Below are 21,149 nucleotides of genomic sequence, written 5' to 3' on the forward strand. Positions count from 1 at the left end.
ATAATAAATGAAAAACAGGTATGAAATACTATATGACAGTAAAACAAGAATACAGTTTAAAAGGGGAGTGATTAGTAAAATATCCATAAAGAAAAAGTAAATCTGTTTACAGTTCTGTTTCATATGGGTGTTGAGAGATGTATCCATAGATCTCTTCATTTTGCTCTCAAAGTGCACCAGATTGATGCATCCGGGAGCATGCCCCCGGACCCCCCTAGAGGAGGTTCGGTGCACCCCCCACTTGTAAACAAAATAGCACTTTACCCCTGCTTACACCTATATGCCCTGAGCTGATTATCGAGCCTTCATTGTAACAGTCGCGGGTACACTGTGTGTGTGCGTGTGGGGAGTGTTGCAGTAGAAAATTCAACTGTAGCACCCGGGGCATTAATGGGAAACCCTACATGTTTGAGCACCCTCTATGAAACGTCAAGCTACCCCGCAGCACCCCCAAAAGAAAATCTCTGGCATAAACCTATTTGTCATTTCAAAATGCACTTTTATTGTCTGCGTGAAAGGCACAGTAGGCTATGAGCAAATACATATCAACATTCAAAAATTACAAAGTCATACAATATATACCATGTGCTACTGTCTAGGATTAAGTACGATGAGAGGATTTTGTGTTTTGAATATGTAGAGAGAAAAGTTAAATTTACATCAATTAAAATAAAAGTATGGCAAGTATGATAAAATGAGCATAATGTCAAGATATAGCCAATATACAATCAACATGCTTGAATATAAAGGCAAGAAGAACAATAAACAGATGAACATTTAGGTTTTATGTGTAAATTCGGAGAGAGCAAACCATCTTAATACATGTAGCAGCCTAAGACAGCAAACTAAGCTTCTGCTGCGAGAACACAGTTTTACCATGGGGTATTTCTAACAAGACCAAAAAGATATACAAGGCTTCCAAAACAGAAGAAACCAACTCAATACAGTATTTTAATTTCCTTCAAAACGACAAAAGCACAAATAAAAACTAAATAACAATAATTCCTTCACCATCTTCTGTATAACAAGTTCTATTTGCAATTACCTAAAAATGGTTTTCAACGCACAAGTTAACCCTTCTCTTGTGTTAGGTCATACCCCCCTTCCCATACTATTTTCGGTCAAAATTGGCCGATGTGTTTTGCACAGTGATATCTCTGGAACCCCTTATCCAATTGTGATGGTTGACATCTCATTTGAACAGTCAAAGCAAGTAGAATCAGTTAGTTCAAAGATAGTGTTTACTGTACATTACTATATATTATACAAATGTTTGCCATGTAGGCTGTGTTTACTGGAGATGGAAATGCTTTAGTTAGTATTGTAGCTGAGATTCTTCCTGTTCCAATTATGTATTGATTTGATGCAAGCAAGCCAGTGTTTCATTGTGTACTTTCAACTACAGTATATGGTACGGCAAGCTCAGCATTCACTGTGATGAATATAAAATAACTAACAGAACATCAACATGGGTGTGTGTGTGTGTGTGTGCGTGTGTGTGTGTGTGTGTGTGTGTGTGTGTGTGTGTGTGTGTGTGTGTGTGTGTGTGTGTGTGTGTGTGAGTTTTACTCGCTACAGGGTGTACTTTGAGGTGTGTGTGTGTCAAAATCAGCTGTTTCTCTATGTATTTCTTAGAGGGGCACCATCCAAGCTGATCTGCTCGATATGCGGAAAAGAAGTCCTTCCGGTCAGTAAGTCTCTATGGACACGGTCGGCACGCGGGTCTCACAAGCTGCCGGACCGAGAGCTTGATCCTGCCTGCGGAGGGAAAAGGCGGTCTGCTTGGTCTGCCCTTGGCTCTGGGGTGCCTCCTTAAAAAATCAAATACAAACCTTTTAAATAAAACATTTATTTTAACAGAAAAGTTAAAAAAAGGTTTAAAGAGAAACTAAGAATAAAAACTCATAAATTATTTGATCATTTATCATGCGTTCCATGTTCACTCTACAGCGAGAAGCTCATGGGGCTTTCCCGAACCTGTGTCGAGAGCTGAAGTTAAATGAAATCTCAGATTTGCCTTCTTAATAGTTTGCTTGGGTCCCTCACTTCCGTTTCACTTCTAGTATACTGATTCGCTAAGCTGAGCAGCCAACAGAGTGATTTCTTTGGCCGACGGCCTCCCGATTCAACATGTGGAATCGGCGGCGGAAGGTGTCAGCACGGCCGAAAAGACACGACGGTGCAGTACACACCAATCTGAATAGGGCGACACAACGCTCATCGACGGCCCGACATCTATCGACGCCGAAAATCGGCTCGGTGTGTAAGGACCTTTAGATCAGGTCCGTTTAATGCAAATGCTGCATGAGATAATATTAAAGTCCTTCCTGTTGCTATCCCCATAATCACGTATCAGCAACCTGTTGTTTTCTAACTCACCCGGGTCAAGGTTAAGTCAAACAGATATCGTCTGTTTGAAAGTAAAAGTGCTTTTTGTGCAGTGTTGAGATGACGTTGTTTTTAAAGTGTGCTAAATCAAATTTATTATTATTATTATTATAGTGTCCATTTCATGATGGGAAATCACTGTTGCTAATGTTAAAGGTGTTTCTGGTGACCTTTGACCCCAGTGATGTTTTCAATAAGAGAGTTAAATGTCTAATACTGCTGACGTTTGGAAGGATTACATCTTCAGTTTATTTAGAGGTCATGTCACCGGATGAGACGGTGGATTACTACAGGTTATAAATGTATTTTAGATTAATTAAAATACAAGTACACAACATATACAAAGAATTACCAAGTCACCTAACTTCTAAACTTTTGTATTTGAGTACTGTAAATGTACTTAGTTACTTCCTATCTGTTCAACACATTACACAGTCTACGCTCCATTATAGAAACTAATCCATCTGCCCTACATTCATGTTACTACTAGTAGTACTAAGCTCCTTTTCTCCATCTAAAAGACTTCCCAAAGTACAGTACAACAAACTTTTTGTGAATACTTTTATTTAAACTTGAGTAGCGGTTAAATGACATTACATTCAAGATTTCAACGTAACACCAAACATGTACTTGTTCCAAAAATAATTAAATGAGATAATGCAACAAAAGAAAGATCTATGAAAAATGTCCCTCATGATGTAGCACTGTTCAAATCAGCTGTTCACACACACACCCCAAAACAACATTATCACACACACTTCCTACTAAACTCTCTCAACTGTGAAGAGGTATGTTCAGCTCATCTGAGAACAGCTCATGGTAGGGCTGTGCGATTATGGCAAAAATCATAATCACGATTATTTTGGTCAATAATTGATATCACGATTATTAAAAACGATTATCCATTTACTTTGAAAACATCCATATATTGAAAAAACAGTAAATTGAACAGTATGTTTTTAACAGTTGATTACCCTGAACTTTAAGTATAATTCAACTGAAAAACCAATAAAAAAAAATAAGATTACATTTTTTTTTTTTTTTATAAAATTATAATGGTTTTATTTCGATTACATTGTTTTCGTAATCGTTGCAAGCCAACATCGTAATCGAGATTAAAATACGATTAATTGCACAGCCCTAGCTCATGGTGTTCTTAATCATATTATTTGGTGCCATTATAATAAAATCAGCTGTTTTTTTAACTGTACCCAACAAGCAAAAACATTTCCTCAGACATTAATTGTACTTTGTTTATTCCAAAGAAAAGAGATAAAAAAAATTGTTGTGACTTATTCATAAAATGGTCTTCAGTTGTGTGAGCCAATATGCAACATTTCCTATATAATCAATGATTAGACAATAAATTATAGATTTGGCACAAAGTCATGTCAGGAAAGTACAAATGCTTCTTATTTCATTGTTTCTTCTTCTATGATATTACAGTTTCAAAGGCAGGTAATGCAGTTTTCAGAATTCATCAGATCATTTAAAAAATGCGGTCAAATTAGTTTGCTGTTTTAGTAGCATTGAAAACATATACAGAAAAAAATGCATTGATCACAATCTGATAAAAAAGTGTGTACAGCGCCCATCCCCTAAAACACATTTATTTATAACATTAAATGATATTGAACCTGATTTTAAATCAAATGGTTGTTCTACTCAGTGTGATTGAGAGGAGAGATGATCAGAGGGGCAGAGTTGTTACCACCTATATTATTATAGGGACTAAAGAATGGGTAGTTTCTCTTTGAAGCAGCAGCCAGTGAAGGAGTAGATCAGAGCTGCAGCATCAACATCATAAAAGGAGACCACACCCTCCTCATAATCCACAAAGACCCCCACCTTCTCAGGCTGAGACTTCAGAGAGAGACGGACTGCAGGACCAGCACCCGCTTGGTACTCATTTTCATTCCTCAACCATATCATCCAGTAACCATTCTGAGGAGACAGTACGATGTTCCCCTTCCTGTTGATCGACTCTCTGGCCACTCCTAGAGTCCAATCAGTCTTCTCTTTAACCTGAACCTCGTAATAAAATCTTCCTGAAGAGAAACTCTGCTTTGCTAAGACATTAGACCAAGCATCAAATCTCTCTGGATTGTTTGGGCGATTCTTGTTCACATCACCCCAGTTGACTTGTTTTCCATCATCAGACAGGATGAGATATGGACTTGCTGTATCAGGATCAAGAGTCACCTCCACCTCATACTGCTGGACCCTCTTCAGCTCCACCTCAAGCAGCTTCTTCATCTGTTTACTGAGCGTCTCCTCCAGCTGAGTCACAGCTATCCTCACAGTCCCCTCATATGAAGGTGGACGGACCCTGACTTCTGTCCAGTTCTTGGTGGGTGGAGCAGCGTTCAGGGACGTGAAGCTTTGGAGGAGGTGGAGCTGGTCTTCAGAGCGTGAGAGCTGCTCCACCTCAGAGCTTCTCTTCTTCAGCTCAGAGATTTCCTGTTCCAGCTCTTTGATGAAGCCTTCAGCCTGTTCCTCTGTCTCTCTCTGCTTCTCTTTGATCGTGTCGATGAGCTCGGCCTGGCTTCTCTCAACAGACTCCTTCAGAGCGGTGAAGACCTGAACACCATCTGCTATCTCTCTGTCTGCTCCTTCCTTACTGAGCTCCACTGAGCGATTCATCTCCTGAATCTTCAGTCGTCTCTTCTGGATCATCTGCTGAATTTCAGCCTCTGTCTTCCCCAGCTCAGCCTTCTTTCCTTCATATCCTTCTTTCAGAGGAACAACATCATGTGTCTTGTGCTCTGAATAGGTGCAGAGCATGCAGACACACACCTGGTCGGTCTTACAGAACAGCTCCAGCAGTTTATCGTGCTTCATACACATCCTGCTTTCCAGGTTCTCCACAGGGTCGATCAGCTGATGTTTCTTCAGGCCTGCTCTTGTCAGGTGAGGCTCCAGGTGAGTCTCACAGTAGGACTCCAGACACGCCAGGCAGGACTTCAGGGCCTTCAGTCTGGTTCCAGTGCAGGCGTCACAGGGAACTTCTCCTGGTTTGACAACTTGTTGCTCTGAGCTGCTGCTGCTGGCTTTCTGTTGAGCTGACTGTCTGAACTGAGCAGCCATCTCAGAGATGAAAGTGTTGACCTGCAGATCAGGTCCTGTGTGGAATAACTTTTTACAGTTGGGACACTGATAGAGGACTTTAGTATCCCAGTGTTGAGTGATGCAGGCTTTACAGAAGTTGTGTCCACATGGTGTGCTGACTGGATCAGTGAACACATCCAGACAGATGGAGCACAGAAACTGATCTTCAGTCAGCAGACAGCTGGCAGCAGACATGTCTACACTCTGAGGACAGAGCAAGTGAAAAAACAAAACCATGATTAGTTTTTTTAATGATTATTTGTCAAACTACAAAATATGCTGTGAATGCTCTGTTTCAAAGCTGACAGTTGCAAACAAAAACAATCAAACAAACATAAAAGATAACTATTAAAAGTATAATACATAAATATTATAATAAGACTTATGGAGTACAATTTACGAAGCTCTGTAGATGAGATGATCCACAAAACCACCCAGAATCAAAACATATTGAGTAACCCGTAAGCACCATATTAAGCGTGTGTAACTGTCGTTCTCTAATATCTAGTACAGTTTGTCTATGCTCCCGTAGTTTAAGCCTATATTCCTAGTACTGCTGTATTTTGGACTTTTTTACAACATTTTAATTATCCAGAATATTTGATTTTGTTTACATTTGATATAATATGTTTCATTTAATTTTGTATTGTTAATTATTTAATCCACTTTTTAAGTATTTGTATTTTAATATCTGAACACACCGCAGCTTCTGTAACGAAATAATTCCCCAAATTGGGATCAATAAAGTGACCATCCATTAATTGGTATTATCTCATTCAAGTCATTTTTGGAGCAAGTACATTTTTGGTGTCATGTTGAAATCTTGAATGTAATCTAATTAAACCCCTACTCATCCAGTAAACAGAAAATAATACCAAAAAATAATAATAAATATTATAATAATGCTGAATTAAACACAAATATTATAATTTACTGTGATAATAAATAGACCTATGTTAAACATTTGCCCTGAGAGGAACTTCCTGTCTGAGTAGAGCTGAGGGTTTGAGTTTACACCAGAGGCCTGTACTACGAAGCCGGATTTTCCTAACCTAGATATGTTGGAGTTAGCTGGTTGGCCCAATCCAAAACATACGCGCTCTCGCTAAACTGTACTACGACGCTGGTTATCAAGTGGATCGCTCAAGCCAGCCGTGTCCTATCTAGTTAGGTGCGCGTTCACATGAAAGGGGTGGTATTTGGAGCATTCGACCAATCTCAAACATGGACAAGCGTACTGACAGCGCAGCGTCATACTTCCTGAATGAAAAGTGAACTTCAATATTAGTCAAATATGAAGAAGTTAAACTTTAAACATCCATGACTTAAACACTTTATCCAGGATAAAAGCCACATAGCTGCACCTGCAAGGTGAATACAGCTGGTACAAGAAAAAGCGTTTGAATGCGTACATTAACAGGTTTATGATATCACTGCCCCGTCTAAGACACGATCTGACTTTAATTACATTTGACTCGAGTGTTTCGTCAACTTAATGTGTTGCTTAAAATAATACTTCTGCATACAGTATTTGACACTGTGAGTGTTGCACGGCCAGATACGGCTCAAGAAGCTGACTCAAATAAGGAAATATATGATACATTATGATGTGATATGATATGAATGATAATGGGACACATCGACATCTGCACTCACAGTGCCGCGGACTGTACTTAATGTTACTCTGATCCGGTTACTTATGTTGTGGCAGATATTTAAGTAAGCTTTCTTAACGCTAATGTTATAATAGTCAGATTGCCCTGAAGATGGGAGAGGATATTCTATTAATTTTCACGTTTCAGTCAGTTGATTTTTGCCGGCCGTCTTTCCTGCAACAGCAGTTTTTCTGTATTTCCTCTATCCTGTAATATGACTTGATCGCTTTAAACTCCGCACACGGAGCTCTGATTGGTCAGCAGGCGGTGCTTTCACTGAGTTGATCTCTTAGCCTGCAACCTAACCTCCTCCCGAGGAGGTTAGCCGCTCAGCATAAGTTACCATGGAGATCTAGCCCACTAAAAAGAGAACCAGCGTCGTAGGACCGGAAAGCCCGAGTTTTCCCTGAAGTCAGCCGGCTAAGCGAAAATCCGGCTTCGTAGTACAGGCCTCTGATGTTGAAACACAGGAAATATGATCAGCTTTTCAAAGACAGACAGCAATAACTACAGAGAAGTTGAGAGGAAAAGGGTTATAAGTTAACGGCTGCTGACCAAAGTGTATAACAGTTAAATAAGTTGTACAATGTAAATGTCGTGCCTTTACAGACTACACAAAAAGAGAACTCCCAAACAATCTGAGCTAGGCTAGTTTAGCTGTTAACAGTTCCTGTTCTTTGTCTCATGTTTAGTGAGGCGTTGTGTCTCTGCAGTGCACTCACCAGGGTTTGCAGAGGTTCTGCTGTGTTGTTGAGAAGAAGCTGCTGGATTCAGTTGTTTCTTCAGAGAAACAGAGACGCTGTCTGAACTGCAGCTCAGAGGCCTGTACCACGAATCCAGTTCATCATAGCCTGGATATGTTTGAGTTACCCGCTGTACCTAATCCAAAACAAACGCGCCACGAGGCTGGTTATCAACTCGGTAACTCAAGCCAGGGTTTCTCTGGCCCAATCCCAAACCACGCCCTACGCCCTCCCCCCCTCCGTGAGGGAGTGAACTCCGTGGAGTGACACTCTCAGCTCAACGAGGCTCCCTCCTATCAGATGGAGGGGGTAAATACAGCGGCAAGCTTTGGGTCAAACTCCCCTCTCTCCGGCAGAAACAGGAAATGCCGTAACTGTATGTAACAACGGTTTTAAATCAGCATCTCTTAGACAAAAAATAAAAATTAATAACTCAAATAAAACTCCAAACATCTTTAATTGCGTTACTTTTTTGTAAAGCTCTTTTAGTTTTAAAGCTGATGTTTATAAGCTTCTTATTTTTCGCAACAGTCTGTCAATATACACAACTTTATAATAAAATGCACACATTTACCTTTTTCTAGACTAAACACAGGTATACGATCAGTGGCGGCCGGTGGTCTTTTTTTTTGGTGGGGCTCTTGACGTACCGCAAGTGACCTACCCGGGGGGTTTCCCCCCGAATTTTTTTTTCGAGAAATGACCCCTTAAATGATGACTTCTGGTGATGTTAGAGGGGGGGGGAAGGAGAAATCGAGGCTTAAAAATATGAGAAGACTGATCAATACCTCCATAATCTTCAGTGTGGAAAATATTATTTATCAACCTGAACATCTACTACTTTACCAGGAATTTGTGTTCTCAGAACTGGTCTGTTTTTTTCTTTCTTAAAACTGTTCATGTTTTATGAACCAACACCTTCACCAAGTAGCTTTACAGTGAACTGCATGTGAGATATAAAATTAATAGCATCTTTTCAGTAGCATTAATTATAAATATTTAAGTGGTTCAATACAAGTCACTACAGCATTTCAAACTGAACTGTGAATAAATGCAATTTAAAAAAAATAACCACAGCACAAAATGTCATAAATTGTGTTTTTTCTTTGTTTCTCTGAGGATTATTTACAAACAGGCTTATTTACATATATCAATAACTCAGAAATGAAAAAGCTACATCGTCTAACACGAACAACCAGTTAGCATAATGATAATATATGTGTTATGTACAATGTATCTGGCAAGGCTAGAGCAAGAAAGAACATAAAGTTTGCAAAAGGTTTAAATAACTTCAAGTATCTGTCTTCAGATTACGTGGAGGTTTTAGTCCGATGGGAAGCAGATTTTAAGCGACACCGAAGATAAACCAAAAATGTGGTGGAGCTGCAAACCGTGTAGTGTTGCTGGGACAGAACAGGAGCTATAACCGTTGGAAAATACATCACAGACAATGCAACAAACGTGGAGACAGAACAATCACTTCTGTGATAAATGCCCACTTATTAATAAACTTCTAACAACCATGGGAAACCTCCTCTCTACATATAAAGTGATATCCAAGCATGGGAAACAAAAGACAGCATTTACCTGTTTGCATCCAGCTAGCCAAGCCTTTCTTGTGTACCAGCTACTTGTGAAGCCTCGTGTATAAATGTTGTCTTTTTCACGAGATTGCTGCGATATATTCAAATCGGGTTGGTCCGGTGCAAGGTCTTTAAGCAACAATTTATCTGCCAAACTTCTCCTTTCGAAAGGATTGGAGATTAGCTCTTGAACAGAATTAGGCGCGGACCGAGGTCCGGAGACTCCACCTGCACACGAAGCCATCCTCATCAACTACTGCGTCAACCGGATACGAGTCACTGTCCAAACTACTCACAGACTGCACTGGGCGCTGACATTGGCGCCCGGTGACCGTCATCTTTGACGACGCTAATTGGCTGAAATTATATTTTCGCGGCATAGTTTACACGTTACAGATAGCAACAGTCAGCTGCTGGTGGCTGCTGCTGCACTGGTTGAAGGCTCCTCTCTTAGCGCCCAGACGAGAGAAGGTGCATGGGCAAGGCCAGGCAGGAAACATGTGACTTATCAGTAACTTTAGACATCGTAACACAATTTTAAACGAGATTTTATTGTAGATTATACATTTTACTGATACCAATTATATAATATTTACCTTGTTCATTAAAAATAAAAATAAAAACATATATATTTTTTTAAACATATATATTTTTTTTTATTTTAATTTTAATTATTATTTTTTTTTATCAATATGGGAAGAGGTGGGGCGGCGCCCCTAGCGCCCCTATGGACCGGCCGCCACTGTATACGATCCTAATGTTGAACTTTCCTGTCGGCTCCCAGACCGTAGTCGAGGAAACAGGGGGGGTGAATCTCTGTCATCTCCCAGGGCAGAAGCAACAAGCTTCAGGTTCAATAACCCACTTTAGCTGAAATGACTGGAGAGAGGCGAGCTCTTCTGGGGAGGCCGTTGCATTTATTTAGTTGTTCTTCTGTTTCACAAAATACATCACAGACCTCTGTTTTTCTGCTGCCTCGTTTCACTTCCAGAAACATACAGCCGCTCGCTCACTCTCGCTCTACCATCCACACACACATGCACGCGCCACACCCCTCTCTCTCTCTCTCTTAAAGGGACAGCGATCTCATCTCACTCTGCATGACCCTAATATCATAACACTACCCCCACTCCCGAGGCCTTAATAGCTGAGCTCTAAAACAGCAGTCAGGAGGCATTCAAAACTTAAATTCTCCATTAAAATAACAACTTTAAATGGAAATATCAAAGACAGAAATATAACTTTAGTCCCATATGGTTATCAACCTGCTCTCCTCAAGTCTTTTTTCTTTTTATGTATGAACATATGAAACAATAACCTTTAGCTTGGACATTAGTAAACAACATAACGGTGTCCATGAACAGTCCTTTAAAGGTCCCATGTCATGCTTTTCCAGTTATTACCCATCCCCTTGTGTGTTATGAAGGTTTTTATGCATGTCAACGGTCTGCAGAGTCAAAAACCCTCAAAGTACACCCTGTAGCGAGTAAAACTCTAACACAGAAAAGACCTCCCCAAAACGCCTCGTTGGAGATTTCTCATTTTCCATTGTTTACTTCCTGGGTATCGTGACGTAGGGATGGCCAGTAGCCACGCCCAGAGCTATGACGCGATACGGTCATGCGGTACCCCGAACCAAATGGACCAATCCGTGGAGCTGTTACGTTACGTCCGCGGAGCAGTTACGTTAAGCTCCCGCTGATTGGTCCAAATTGACCAATCCACGGACTTCCTCACACACACACACTCAGTGCAGGCAGCTCTGCTGATTTCTCCTCCCTGGCTGCACTGATAACAGACAGTTGGGATCGCGGCGAAATTCTCTCTGCAGACCCATTCTCACAGCGTTTATCAACCTTTTTCTTACTCAATATCAAGCCACACTTATTGTTTTTACTTCGGCTGTGAGTTTGTGTGTGCTCAGGATGAGTTTGGCTCTGTTTCGCTGTCGCTAAGGAAACCACACCTCCACGGAGCTCAGCGCGATTCACAACGTCCCGACCAATCAGAGCACACTGTGCTCACAGGGAGGGTGGGGGCTGGAGCTATTGGAGCTACAACGAGCCGTTAAAGGCAGAGAGTGAAATTCAGTGAATACACGTAGTTTACAGAGATGCTGTTTGAGAAACCAATGTGAGTTTGGAAAATGTTGTAAGTTTGTGAGTTTGTAATATAAATCTATTCTAGTAGACCTCAACAATGGAATTATGATCAGTGGAAATGGCCATGACATGGGACCTTTAACTGTGAGGCTTATTTCCTCACCCACTCACCATACCAGACAGGTGGTTCTCTGTTGCGGCCCGTCCCTGGCCCTGGAACAGGATGGCTCTGACGGTGCTGCTCTACCACACTACCCCCACTAACCTGAATGTCCTCAGGGGCAGAAGAGTCCGGAGGAGTGGAGGGGATTGAAAGGGCAGCAGCGACAGTGTCCACTTCTGGATCTGATGAGGTGCAGCTGGAGCCTTCCTCAGCTGCGGCGTCAGTGTCGGTGAACAGGTGAGATAGACCCAGGGTAGGATCTGCAGGATCCATGTCCAAGGCAGGGGCCGACACCTCCGTAGGTGTCCATCTCCGGGCGTGCTCCACAGCCCAGGCGTTGTCCAGTGGATCACGGCAGCGGTAGGGTTTCAGCTGATCATGGTGAACCACTTTCACTTTAGTCTTCAGGCCTTTCTGGATGCGATACACCAGATCATCCAAGTGTCCCAGAACGAAGTATGGTCCTTCGTACGACGGGAGAAACTTCCTGACTTGGTTTTTGTCTCGCCGTGTTCCTTTAATCAGGTACCACACAGCATCACCAATATGGTACCGTGTGCGACAGCAGTTTTTGTCGTATTGTCTCTTAGCACGTTTTACAGACTCACCAAGGGCCTCTCTGGTGATTTGATGAGCCAGCTCCAGGCGTTGTCGGGTCTGCTGGACATATTCAGGGGCTGAAGGGAGTGTGCCAGAGTCTTGGGGTAGACCAGCTATCAGGTCCATGCACATGCATTTGTTCCATGACATCAGGGCGGAAGACTCGAGGCAGCACCACTTGTGGATAAAACTGTTTGTCATCTAGGCAGTAGAACCGCCTAACCAGAATTCCGTCTTTGAAGTAGAGCCGCTTCCACTGGCTTCAATATGTTTTTGTAGCTGGGCTGCACGGGAGACTGTTACCCATTGTGGCCGTTCGTCGCTGGCCTCCATCCATGCTTTGATGGGTCCTATGTCTGGATCAGCCTCCTGAGCCTGCCGCAGCTCCTCTGGGCTCCAGCCGCAGAACAGCCCAGTAGTGTTGTTGGTCGTAGTCCGGTAGATTATTCCAGACTTTACTGGCATTTATCCGGACGAGTGACCTTGTATAAAATTCACAAGTGGACCTTTAATAAAAAGGTTTGAGTAACCCTGGCCTAAGGAGTTCGTTCAGGTCAAGGGCTATTCAGTTATAGTTGGGTCATCTCCAGCAATTCCGTGACCGTGGAGAGCGGAGGTTCGTTTCTCAGTGGATTTGTAATCTATGAAGGGTTTTTAAAAAATGTAGCCCCCATGCCCCTCGCAGAAATGCGGGCAACATTTTTTAGAGCCCTAAATCCAAAATGGCTGCCATCAACATAGGTTGAAAATGTGCTTTTCAATGTTTTGGCCTACAATGTTGTTCAATACATGGTTTCTGGCACTTTTTGGGTCGAGGAATTCATATTTGATGTTGTTTTGATGATTTGACCTATTTTTGACCTTCAAATCTAAGATGGCCGCCAATTTTTCAGCTCCAAAAGGTCGATTTTTCAACGTTGTCGTAGAGCCTTCATATTGGGCTCTAATGAAAGCTATGCTCATGCTGAGTTAAGTTATAAACAGTAAAACAACAAGTAAGTACACAGAGGTCATCTCAGAGGTCAAAAAGGTCAACATTTGTGGCTGATGAGAAACAAACCGTTGCTCTCTATGCTCACAAATGTCTCATCTTCACTTCTGAGCCTCGAACAACACCGGCTTTGTGTCTCAGAGACTCTCGACGTAAACACATGCCGCCCCACCTCTCTTTATATCTACACTAAAACACCCCCTGAACGCAGAGAGTCGACTTTAATAAGGATTGTGCACATGGGCGTAATTTTCACTGGGGACAGGGGGGACATCCCATTTGTGTCCCCCCCACTTTTAAATTTTTTTTTTTTTTAATTTTTATTTTTTTTTTACGCAAGCGGTCCTCGTCACGGAGGAGCGTCTCTGTGTGTGTGGCACGAGCGCATCTTGTGAGAGAGAGATAGAAAGAGAGAGAGAGACATAGAGAGTTACGGGGGTTGTTGTTAGCATTTGGTGCTAGCTCGGAGCTAATGGAGATTAGTAGCTGTTTCAACAATAAGGAGAGGGAGAGCTCTTTCCTGTCGGACTTTGAGAGACCGAGGGTGTTTCTCAATTGCGAGTACGCTTGCTTGGTAGCACATGTCTGCCGAGCATCTTGCTTCAGAAGCGAGTCAAGAATACTTCCTGACATTCGGAAAACAAAGAGAGGAACACGCAAGACCGCGAAGTCTACTCATGTGCACACTCGATATTTCTCCAAACGGAGTACGCCGGGCTCGGTAGATTTCCAAGTATACTGGAGATTGGAACAGTACTTCGGCGGCACTCGATGACGTAGTATGCTTGAAATAGTGGCTCTGAAGCAGCTTTACTCGCGATTGAGAAACACCCTGAGAGAGAGACTGAGAGAGAGAGAGAAATAGAGAGAGAGAGAGAGAGAGAGAGAGAGACAGAGAGAGAGACAGAGAGAGAGAGACAGAGAGAGAGAGACACAGAGAGAGACACAGAGAGAGAGAGAGACTGAGAGAGTTACGTGGGTTGTTGTTAGCATCTGGTGCTAGCTCGGAGCTAACGGAGATTAGAAGCTGTTTCAACAATAAGGAGAGGGAGAGTCCTCTCCTGTCGGACTGAGAGAGATAACGTCAGCTCAGGGAGGTAAAGGACTCTCTGAGTGATTAGGTTGTAAACTTTAGTCTAGTTATCTCAGTGGGTCTCAAACGGTTTGGTCATCTATGTAAACAAATATTTCCATCTATGTAATATATAGTTGTATATAAAATAAGTTAAGAAATCCTTCCAATGTGTACTATAGGTCAGTACAAAAATAAAAAACACAGTTTGAAAGGGGAGTGATTAGTCAAATATGCATAAATAAAAAGAAAAAATGCAGACTAGGTAAGATAAAGATAGGAGAGAGGAGTTTATCAATGATTTGTTATTGGTTGTGAGCATATTCTAATGGCTTTTTGATTATTGAACTATATACAGTTCTGTTTCATATGAGTGTTGAGAACTGTATCCATAAATCTCTTAATGTTGCCCTCAAAGTGCACCAGATTGATGCATTCAACTTCAATTTAAAGAAACAAATCTTCCCGAGGATGTCAGGTAATCACAAATAAAACAGGTTCACATGGATAGGATACTAGATAAGTGTGCACACTCATTATATACACTACACATTTTTCTTGGATTTGTTAACACCATAGTCCCTAATATATTTGTAGAAAGGCAGGAAATGGAATTAAATTGAGAAAATATTTCATTGCGGAGGACCCCCTGTTTTGTGTCCCCCCCACTTCTCAAACCAAAGTTACACCCTTGATTGTGCATCCCTTTGTGGTCATTCTTGTGTTTGTTATCAGTTGCTTAATGGTTATGTTGTGCTGCATGTCTCATTGTATATCAAACATGGCTACATAATGTACATACTAACCACATTATGTATTTTTGTACATGTTTTTTCTCAGTTTTTAGGTATTTGTACCATTTTATTTCAGTAAAATAAAATATAATCAACATGAACTTCACATAGAAACTCACTCTACACTTGCTCTTGCTACATTTTTTATATTCCCAGCCGTATTTTTATGTGTTTTTCTTACATTTATGGTTTTATTTTACTGCGATATCGCCCTTTTTTTAAATGCAATGCATTTTATGCTATTTTTCAACACACTTTTCAAGTAAAATAGTCATTTTTTTAATGCACTACATGTATCTGCAGTTGTAAGTTACAATCATGTCTGCATACTTTTATTTTTTTACTTTAAGTACACACTGCATATTAGAAAATATGCTTATTTGCATGCAGTACTTCAATATAACACGGCACCTTATGAACTTTGACCCTCTTGCAAAGGATTTTGGGTCAGAACAAGAGAAGCATTCTGCAAAATGAGAGGAAATAAAGGCTTTCTGCATCAAACAAACCATGCAGATTAGGATATGTAATGTTTGGGGGTGTAGTGACGCAGGCAGGGAGTTGAACAGCTGCAGACTCTCCAGGTGTCTTCAATGAGTTAATCAGAGCTGAGGAGCTTCAGTTTAAAAGCAGAGGAGCTTCATCAGGTCACAGCAGGAGGCATGGAGCTCATAACGTCTGTGAGGTGAGGACAAACTGTCTGATTCTTTAAAAGCTGCTTCACCAAACAGTAGGTTTTACTAGACATTTTTATAATGTTCAAAAGAAAGTTGGAGAAACAAGAGAAGTCAACAGAAGTAAAAAAAAAAAAAGAGGACATCATTTCAAGAATGAGATTTGGTCACACGGCTAAATAACACATTATTCGGCAAATGTGAATATTGTGGTCATTATGAAACAGTGGAGCACATTTGTTTGCAATGTCCCAAATACCATCAAGAATGTATATTACTAAAGGAAGCACTGAACAGAAATCAAACAGAATTAAATCTAGTAGAGATTTAGAGAAGGAGTTCAGGGGATGTAGCATAGGGCAGAGTTTAGGTTGTTAAAAAGGACAGGAATTGTATTAAGAATTGAGATTAACACTGAGCTGATCCACACTGCATTTCAGAAGGTGGCGGTAAATGCACCTAAAAGCTGTTGGCCAACTGCCATAAAACCATAGAAGAAGACAACCCATCTGATTCTTTAAAAGCGGCTTCTGAGAGGTTTAACGTGTGTGTCTGTGCGCGTGTGTGTCTGTGTGTGTGTAGGGTTTTGTGGATCTGTCTGCTGCTGGTCGGCAGTGGGGAGGGTTTTCCTGCAACAAAAGGAGGTGAGTTTCTATGAGAAAACACTGATATATTAAGACAAAGTTACTCTTCAGTATACATACATTGAAGCATGGACATTCGCACATTTAGATTAGAAGTGAAAACAAATCTGAAAAGTTTAAATTAAAAAAGCTATTTGGTGCAACATCTTTAGGAACATATGTTTAACAGAATATGCTAAAGCTTAAAGTACACAGCTGCATCTATTGGGCTGTTTTGTAATATATGTAGAAGCGTGACACCTAATTGTTTTTATGTGTAACCCTAACCTGCGACCCGGGGCTCTGGAGGATCTGAAGCTCCAAATGAGGATCCTCAGAGTTACAAACCAGACAAGTTCATCATGCCTTCAGATTCAAACCAAGGGTCCGTCAACCTCACTGCTCCACCCACTGAAGCTGGGGATCAGCCTCCATCCAGAGAGGGTACACACATCCTTTACTCACGTAGAAGTACACACATCCTTTACTCGCGTAGAAGTACACGCATCCTTTACTCACGTAGAAGTACACGCATCCTTGACTCAAGTAGAAGTACACGCATCCTTTACTCGCGTAGAAGTACACGCATCCTTTACTCGCGTAGAAGTACACGCATCCTTTACTCGCGTAGAAGTACACGCATCCTTTACTCGCGTAGAAGTACACGCATCCTTTACTCGCGTAGAAGTACACGCATCCTTTACTCGCGTAGAAGTACACGCATCCTTTACTCGCGTAGAAGTACACGCATCCTTTACTCGCAGTAGAAGTACACGCATCCTTTACTCGCGTAGAAAGTACACGCATCCTTTACTCGCGTAGAAGTACACGCATCCTTTACTCGCGTAGAAGTACACGCATCCTTTACTCGCGTAGAAGTACACGCATCCTTTACTCGCGTAGAAGTACACGCATCCTTACTCGCGTAGAAGTACACGCATCCTTTACTCGCGTAGAAGTACACGCATCCTTTACTCGCGTAGAAGTACACGCATCCTTTACTCGCGTAGAAGTACACGCATCCTTTACTCGCGTAGAAGTACACGCATCCTTTACTCGCGTAGAAGTACACGCATCCTTTACTCGCGTAGAAGTACACGCATCCTTTACTCGCGTAGAAGTACACGCATCCTTTACTCGCGTAGAAGTACACGCATCCTTGACTCAAGTAGAAGTACACGCATCCTTTACTCAAGTAGAAGTACACGCATCCTTGACTCAAGTAGAAGTACACGCATCCTTTACTCGCGTAGAAGTACACGCATCCTTTACTCGCGTAGAAGTACACGCATCCTTTACTCGCGTAGAAGTACACGCATCCTTTACTCGCGTAGAAGTACACGCATCCTTTACTCGCGTAGAAGTACACGCATCCTTTACTCGCGTAGAAGTACACGCATCCTTTACTCGCGTAGAAGTACACGCATCCTTTACTCGCGTAGAAGTACACGCATCCTTTACTCGCGTAGAAGTACACGCATCCTTTACTCGCGTAGAAGTACACGCATCCTTTACTCGCGTAGAAGTACACGCATCCTTTACTCGCGTAGAAGTACACGCATCCTTTACTCGCGTAGAAGTACACGCATCCTTTACTCGCGTAGAAGTACACGCATCCTTTACTCGCGTAGAAGTACACGCATCCTTTACTCGCGTAGAAGTACACACATCCTTTACTCAAGTAGAAGTACACACATCCTTTACTCAAGTAGAAGTACACACATCCTTTACTCAAGTAGAAGTACAGATACTCGTGTTTAAATATACTCTGGTAAAAGTAGAAGTACTGACTAAACTTCTTTACTCAAGTCAAAGTAAAGAGGGCTTTGAAATGTACTTCAGTAAAAAGTACCCATAACTAGCAGCTGTTTTAAAGAGTACCTGACCTCCCTTTATATTAATAGAACAATAATGTCATTGTTAGCTAATGAATGTTTCCATGCTGAACAACGGCAACATGACAACGTTTTCATTGGTCCCTCTTCTTTAGAGAAGACCAGGAAATGATGGATACACGGATCGTGTTCAAATCAATAGGCACGCAATGACTCTAAATAATAATGATCACGCCACCAAACACACATTCAAACTAAAGGAACCAGCCTGTTTGGGAAATGTGAGAAGTAGAAAGTACAGGTATTTGGGTTCAACATGTAAGAAGTAGAAAGTACAGGTATTTGTGTTCAACATGTAAGAAGTAGAAAGTTCAGGTATTTGTGTTCAACATGTAAGAAGTAGAAAGTACAGGTATTTGTGTTCAACATGTAAGAAGTAGAAAGTACAGGTATTAGTGTTCAACATGTAAGAAGTAGAAAGTACAGGTATTTGGGTTCAAAATGTAAGAAGTAGAAAGTACAGGTATTTGGGTTCAAAATGTAAGAAGTAGAAAGTATAGGTATTTGGGTTCAACATGTAAGAAGTAGAAAGTACAGGTATTTGTGGTCAAAGTAAAAAGTTGTCAGTACTTTACTCCACTACTTATTTGTCTGATACCAGAGAAATGCACTTAAGTACAGTAACAAAGTATTTGTTCTCCACTACTTCCTTCCTCTCCTCCATCTGGTTCTGGTGGAAACGCAGATACAGATTTGGGAGTATCGTCGTCCAGTTTGGTCCACAGCGTTTCTCCTGCTTGGAACAATCCTCCAATGTTGGACTTTGGTGACGGACCCGTTCCTTACATCGGGGGTCCTGAAGCGTACCACTTTGGTCCCGGGTCTTTCCCTTTCGGCACCATTGAGTCTGTGCAAAAAGGCAGTAAGTCTGTGTTGTGAAAATACTGAATGTCCTCTTCCAATATGAGAGTAGCATGCTAACAAAGGTATCCCAACTGTAGCTGTGTACATGACAGGATGTGTGATTACCTAGAAGAGCATCAGGACTGTTTGAGGCATATGATAGCTATGTGATTAACATGATGATTCAGCCTCTATGGAGATAGACATATGACAAGCATGATCATTTCTGACGTGGAGCTAATCTGAAGTAAACATTGAATACTGCTTTCTATTCCTCCATCTTGTGACTGTGTAACTCCCTCTCTTGGATATCAGCATGTGAAGGACACTGTTCAGGAACTAGTTGATGCTCTGTATGTGATGACTACTTCCATTCTGGAGAGGATCACAAATACATGGATCCTGAGACTGAAGCTCAAGCCGGGGACAATGATCTTTTAGATTGGTTCAGAAGCTTTAAGTTAACCGTATTCTCCATAAACTGGTTTAAATTTGGCCGAAACCTCTCTCTAGTTGCAGAAAGTACCGCAGCAGCAACAGGTGGACGTGTTGATGGACCTGTTCCCTATGATGGTGCGAATCAATACTCCAACGTAGGCTACCCCGTGACAAATGAAGGTACGTTTTCCAACTTTTAGACTGGATTAGAAGCATTACATCACATTTATTCCCTAAAAACTTGGACATTTTGCCTAAACATGTCTGTTTCAGGTCAGACTGGTCTCTATGATGGACCTGTTCCCAATGGCGCTGCTACTCGTTATGCCAACGCAAAACCTGTGTCAAAAGACTGTAGGTCTTCCAATAAAACCATTTGGAAAATGAAAGTTTTAGTTTTTTTCATGGACTCCTTGACATTATGGCTAAATCTATCTCTAGTTTCCCCCCGTGGACGTGTTGATGGACCTGTTCCCTATGACGATGATACTCGATACGCCAACGCAGCCCCGATAAATGCCGGTAAGCCTTTTAACTTTTAAACTGGTTCAGAATCTTTAAATTAGCTATAAACTGCTGGACATTTTTCCTAAAACTGCCTCTGGTTCCAGGTCAAACTGGAAGTAACCCAGCTGCCCCAGGTGGACTCGATGATAGACCTGATCCCAATGGTGGTGCAAAACCTGTGTCAATAAACGGTAAGTCTTCCAACCTATAGAACTATCAAGAAGCTTGAAATTAAGTTTTTGTCCATGGACTCCTTGACCTTTTGGCTAAATCTATCTCTAGTTGCCCCCAGTGGACTTGTTGATGGACCTGTTCCCTTTGGCAGTGATACTCAAGACCCCAACGCAGGCTACCCTGTGACAAATAAAGGTACGTTTTTGATTGGTTTAGAAGCATAACATGACGTTCGTTTCATTTAACTTCTCAACCTTTCGCCTAAATATGTCTCTGGTTCCAGGTCAAACTGGTAGGAGCACAGCTAATGGACCGGTTCCCTATGGAAGTTCTTCTCAATACACAAACGCAGACCCGACAAAAGACGGTAAGTCTTCCAACCTATAGACCGGTTTATAAGCATAACATTTACTTTGTTTTCCATAAACTCAAACCTCTCTCTGGTCTCAGGTCAGTCTGGTAACCCAGGATCTGTTCCCAGTGGCGCTGCTCCTGAAGTGATCTCCTATGGTTATGGCGGTTATCCTTTAGGCAACATGGACGGTAAGTTACCCAATTATCCTTAGATTAGTTTAGAGGCATGTCTTTATTGACTAAAATCTCCTTACTTTTTGCCTGAATCTGTCTCGAGTTGCAGAAAGTAACACCACTGCCTCAGAACGTGTTGATGGACCTGTTTCCTATGGCGGTGCTACTCGTCATACAAATGCTAACCCAGTGAAAAAAGATAGTAAGTCTTCTAACCTATATACTAGTTAAGAAACATAACATAGACTTCTCTGCATCTTGCCTAAAT

At 41.6% G+C, this 21,149-nt stretch overlaps 2 protein-coding genes across 5 annotated transcripts in view; one reads left to right on the forward strand and one right to left on the reverse strand.

Annotated features, from left to right (window-relative positions):
* Positions 1-4,034: 4,034 nt before the first annotated feature.
* Positions 4,035-5,697, reverse strand: LOC117472116 (E3 ubiquitin-protein ligase TRIM21-like). Its single transcript, XM_034117244.1, is given in 2 exon segments — positions 4,035-4,134; positions 4,136-5,697. Coding segments are annotated over 2 exon segments (1,641 nt in total). The 5' UTR covers positions 5,692-5,697; the 3' UTR covers positions 4,035-4,049.
* A 10,145-nt stretch (positions 5,698-15,842) lies between these two features.
* Positions 15,843-21,149, forward strand: part of LOC117472123 (collagen alpha-2(I) chain-like) — a 37,805-nt gene continuing 32,498 nt past the window's right edge. For 3 of the 4 annotated variants that reach the window (XM_034117255.1, XM_034117269.1, XM_034117276.1), the window contains exons 1-12: positions 15,843-15,884; positions 16,456-16,517; positions 16,806-16,940; positions 19,077-19,253; positions 19,748-19,852; positions 19,946-20,026; positions 20,114-20,194; positions 20,284-20,370; positions 20,462-20,548; positions 20,637-20,720; positions 20,804-20,896; positions 20,991-21,083. In XM_034117255.1, coding sequence (XP_033973146.1) covers positions 15,862-15,884; positions 16,456-16,517; positions 16,806-16,940; positions 19,077-19,253; positions 19,748-19,852; positions 19,946-20,026; positions 20,114-20,194; positions 20,284-20,370; positions 20,462-20,548; positions 20,637-20,720; positions 20,804-20,896; positions 20,991-21,083 — 1,108 coding nt within the window. In that variant the 5' untranslated portion in view covers positions 15,843-15,861. The remainder of the gene's footprint in view (positions 15,885-16,455; positions 16,518-16,805; positions 16,941-19,076; positions 19,254-19,747; positions 19,853-19,945; positions 20,027-20,113; positions 20,195-20,283; positions 20,371-20,461; positions 20,549-20,636; positions 20,721-20,803; positions 20,897-20,990; positions 21,084-21,149) is intronic. The other variant, XM_034117262.1, reaches the window with a different exon arrangement.

Source organism: Trematomus bernacchii, unplaced genomic scaffold (assembly GCF_902827165.1).
Source record: "Trematomus bernacchii unplaced genomic scaffold, fTreBer1.1, whole genome shotgun sequence".
NCBI classification, from domain to species: Eukaryota; Metazoa; Chordata; class Actinopteri; order Perciformes; family Nototheniidae; genus Trematomus; species Trematomus bernacchii.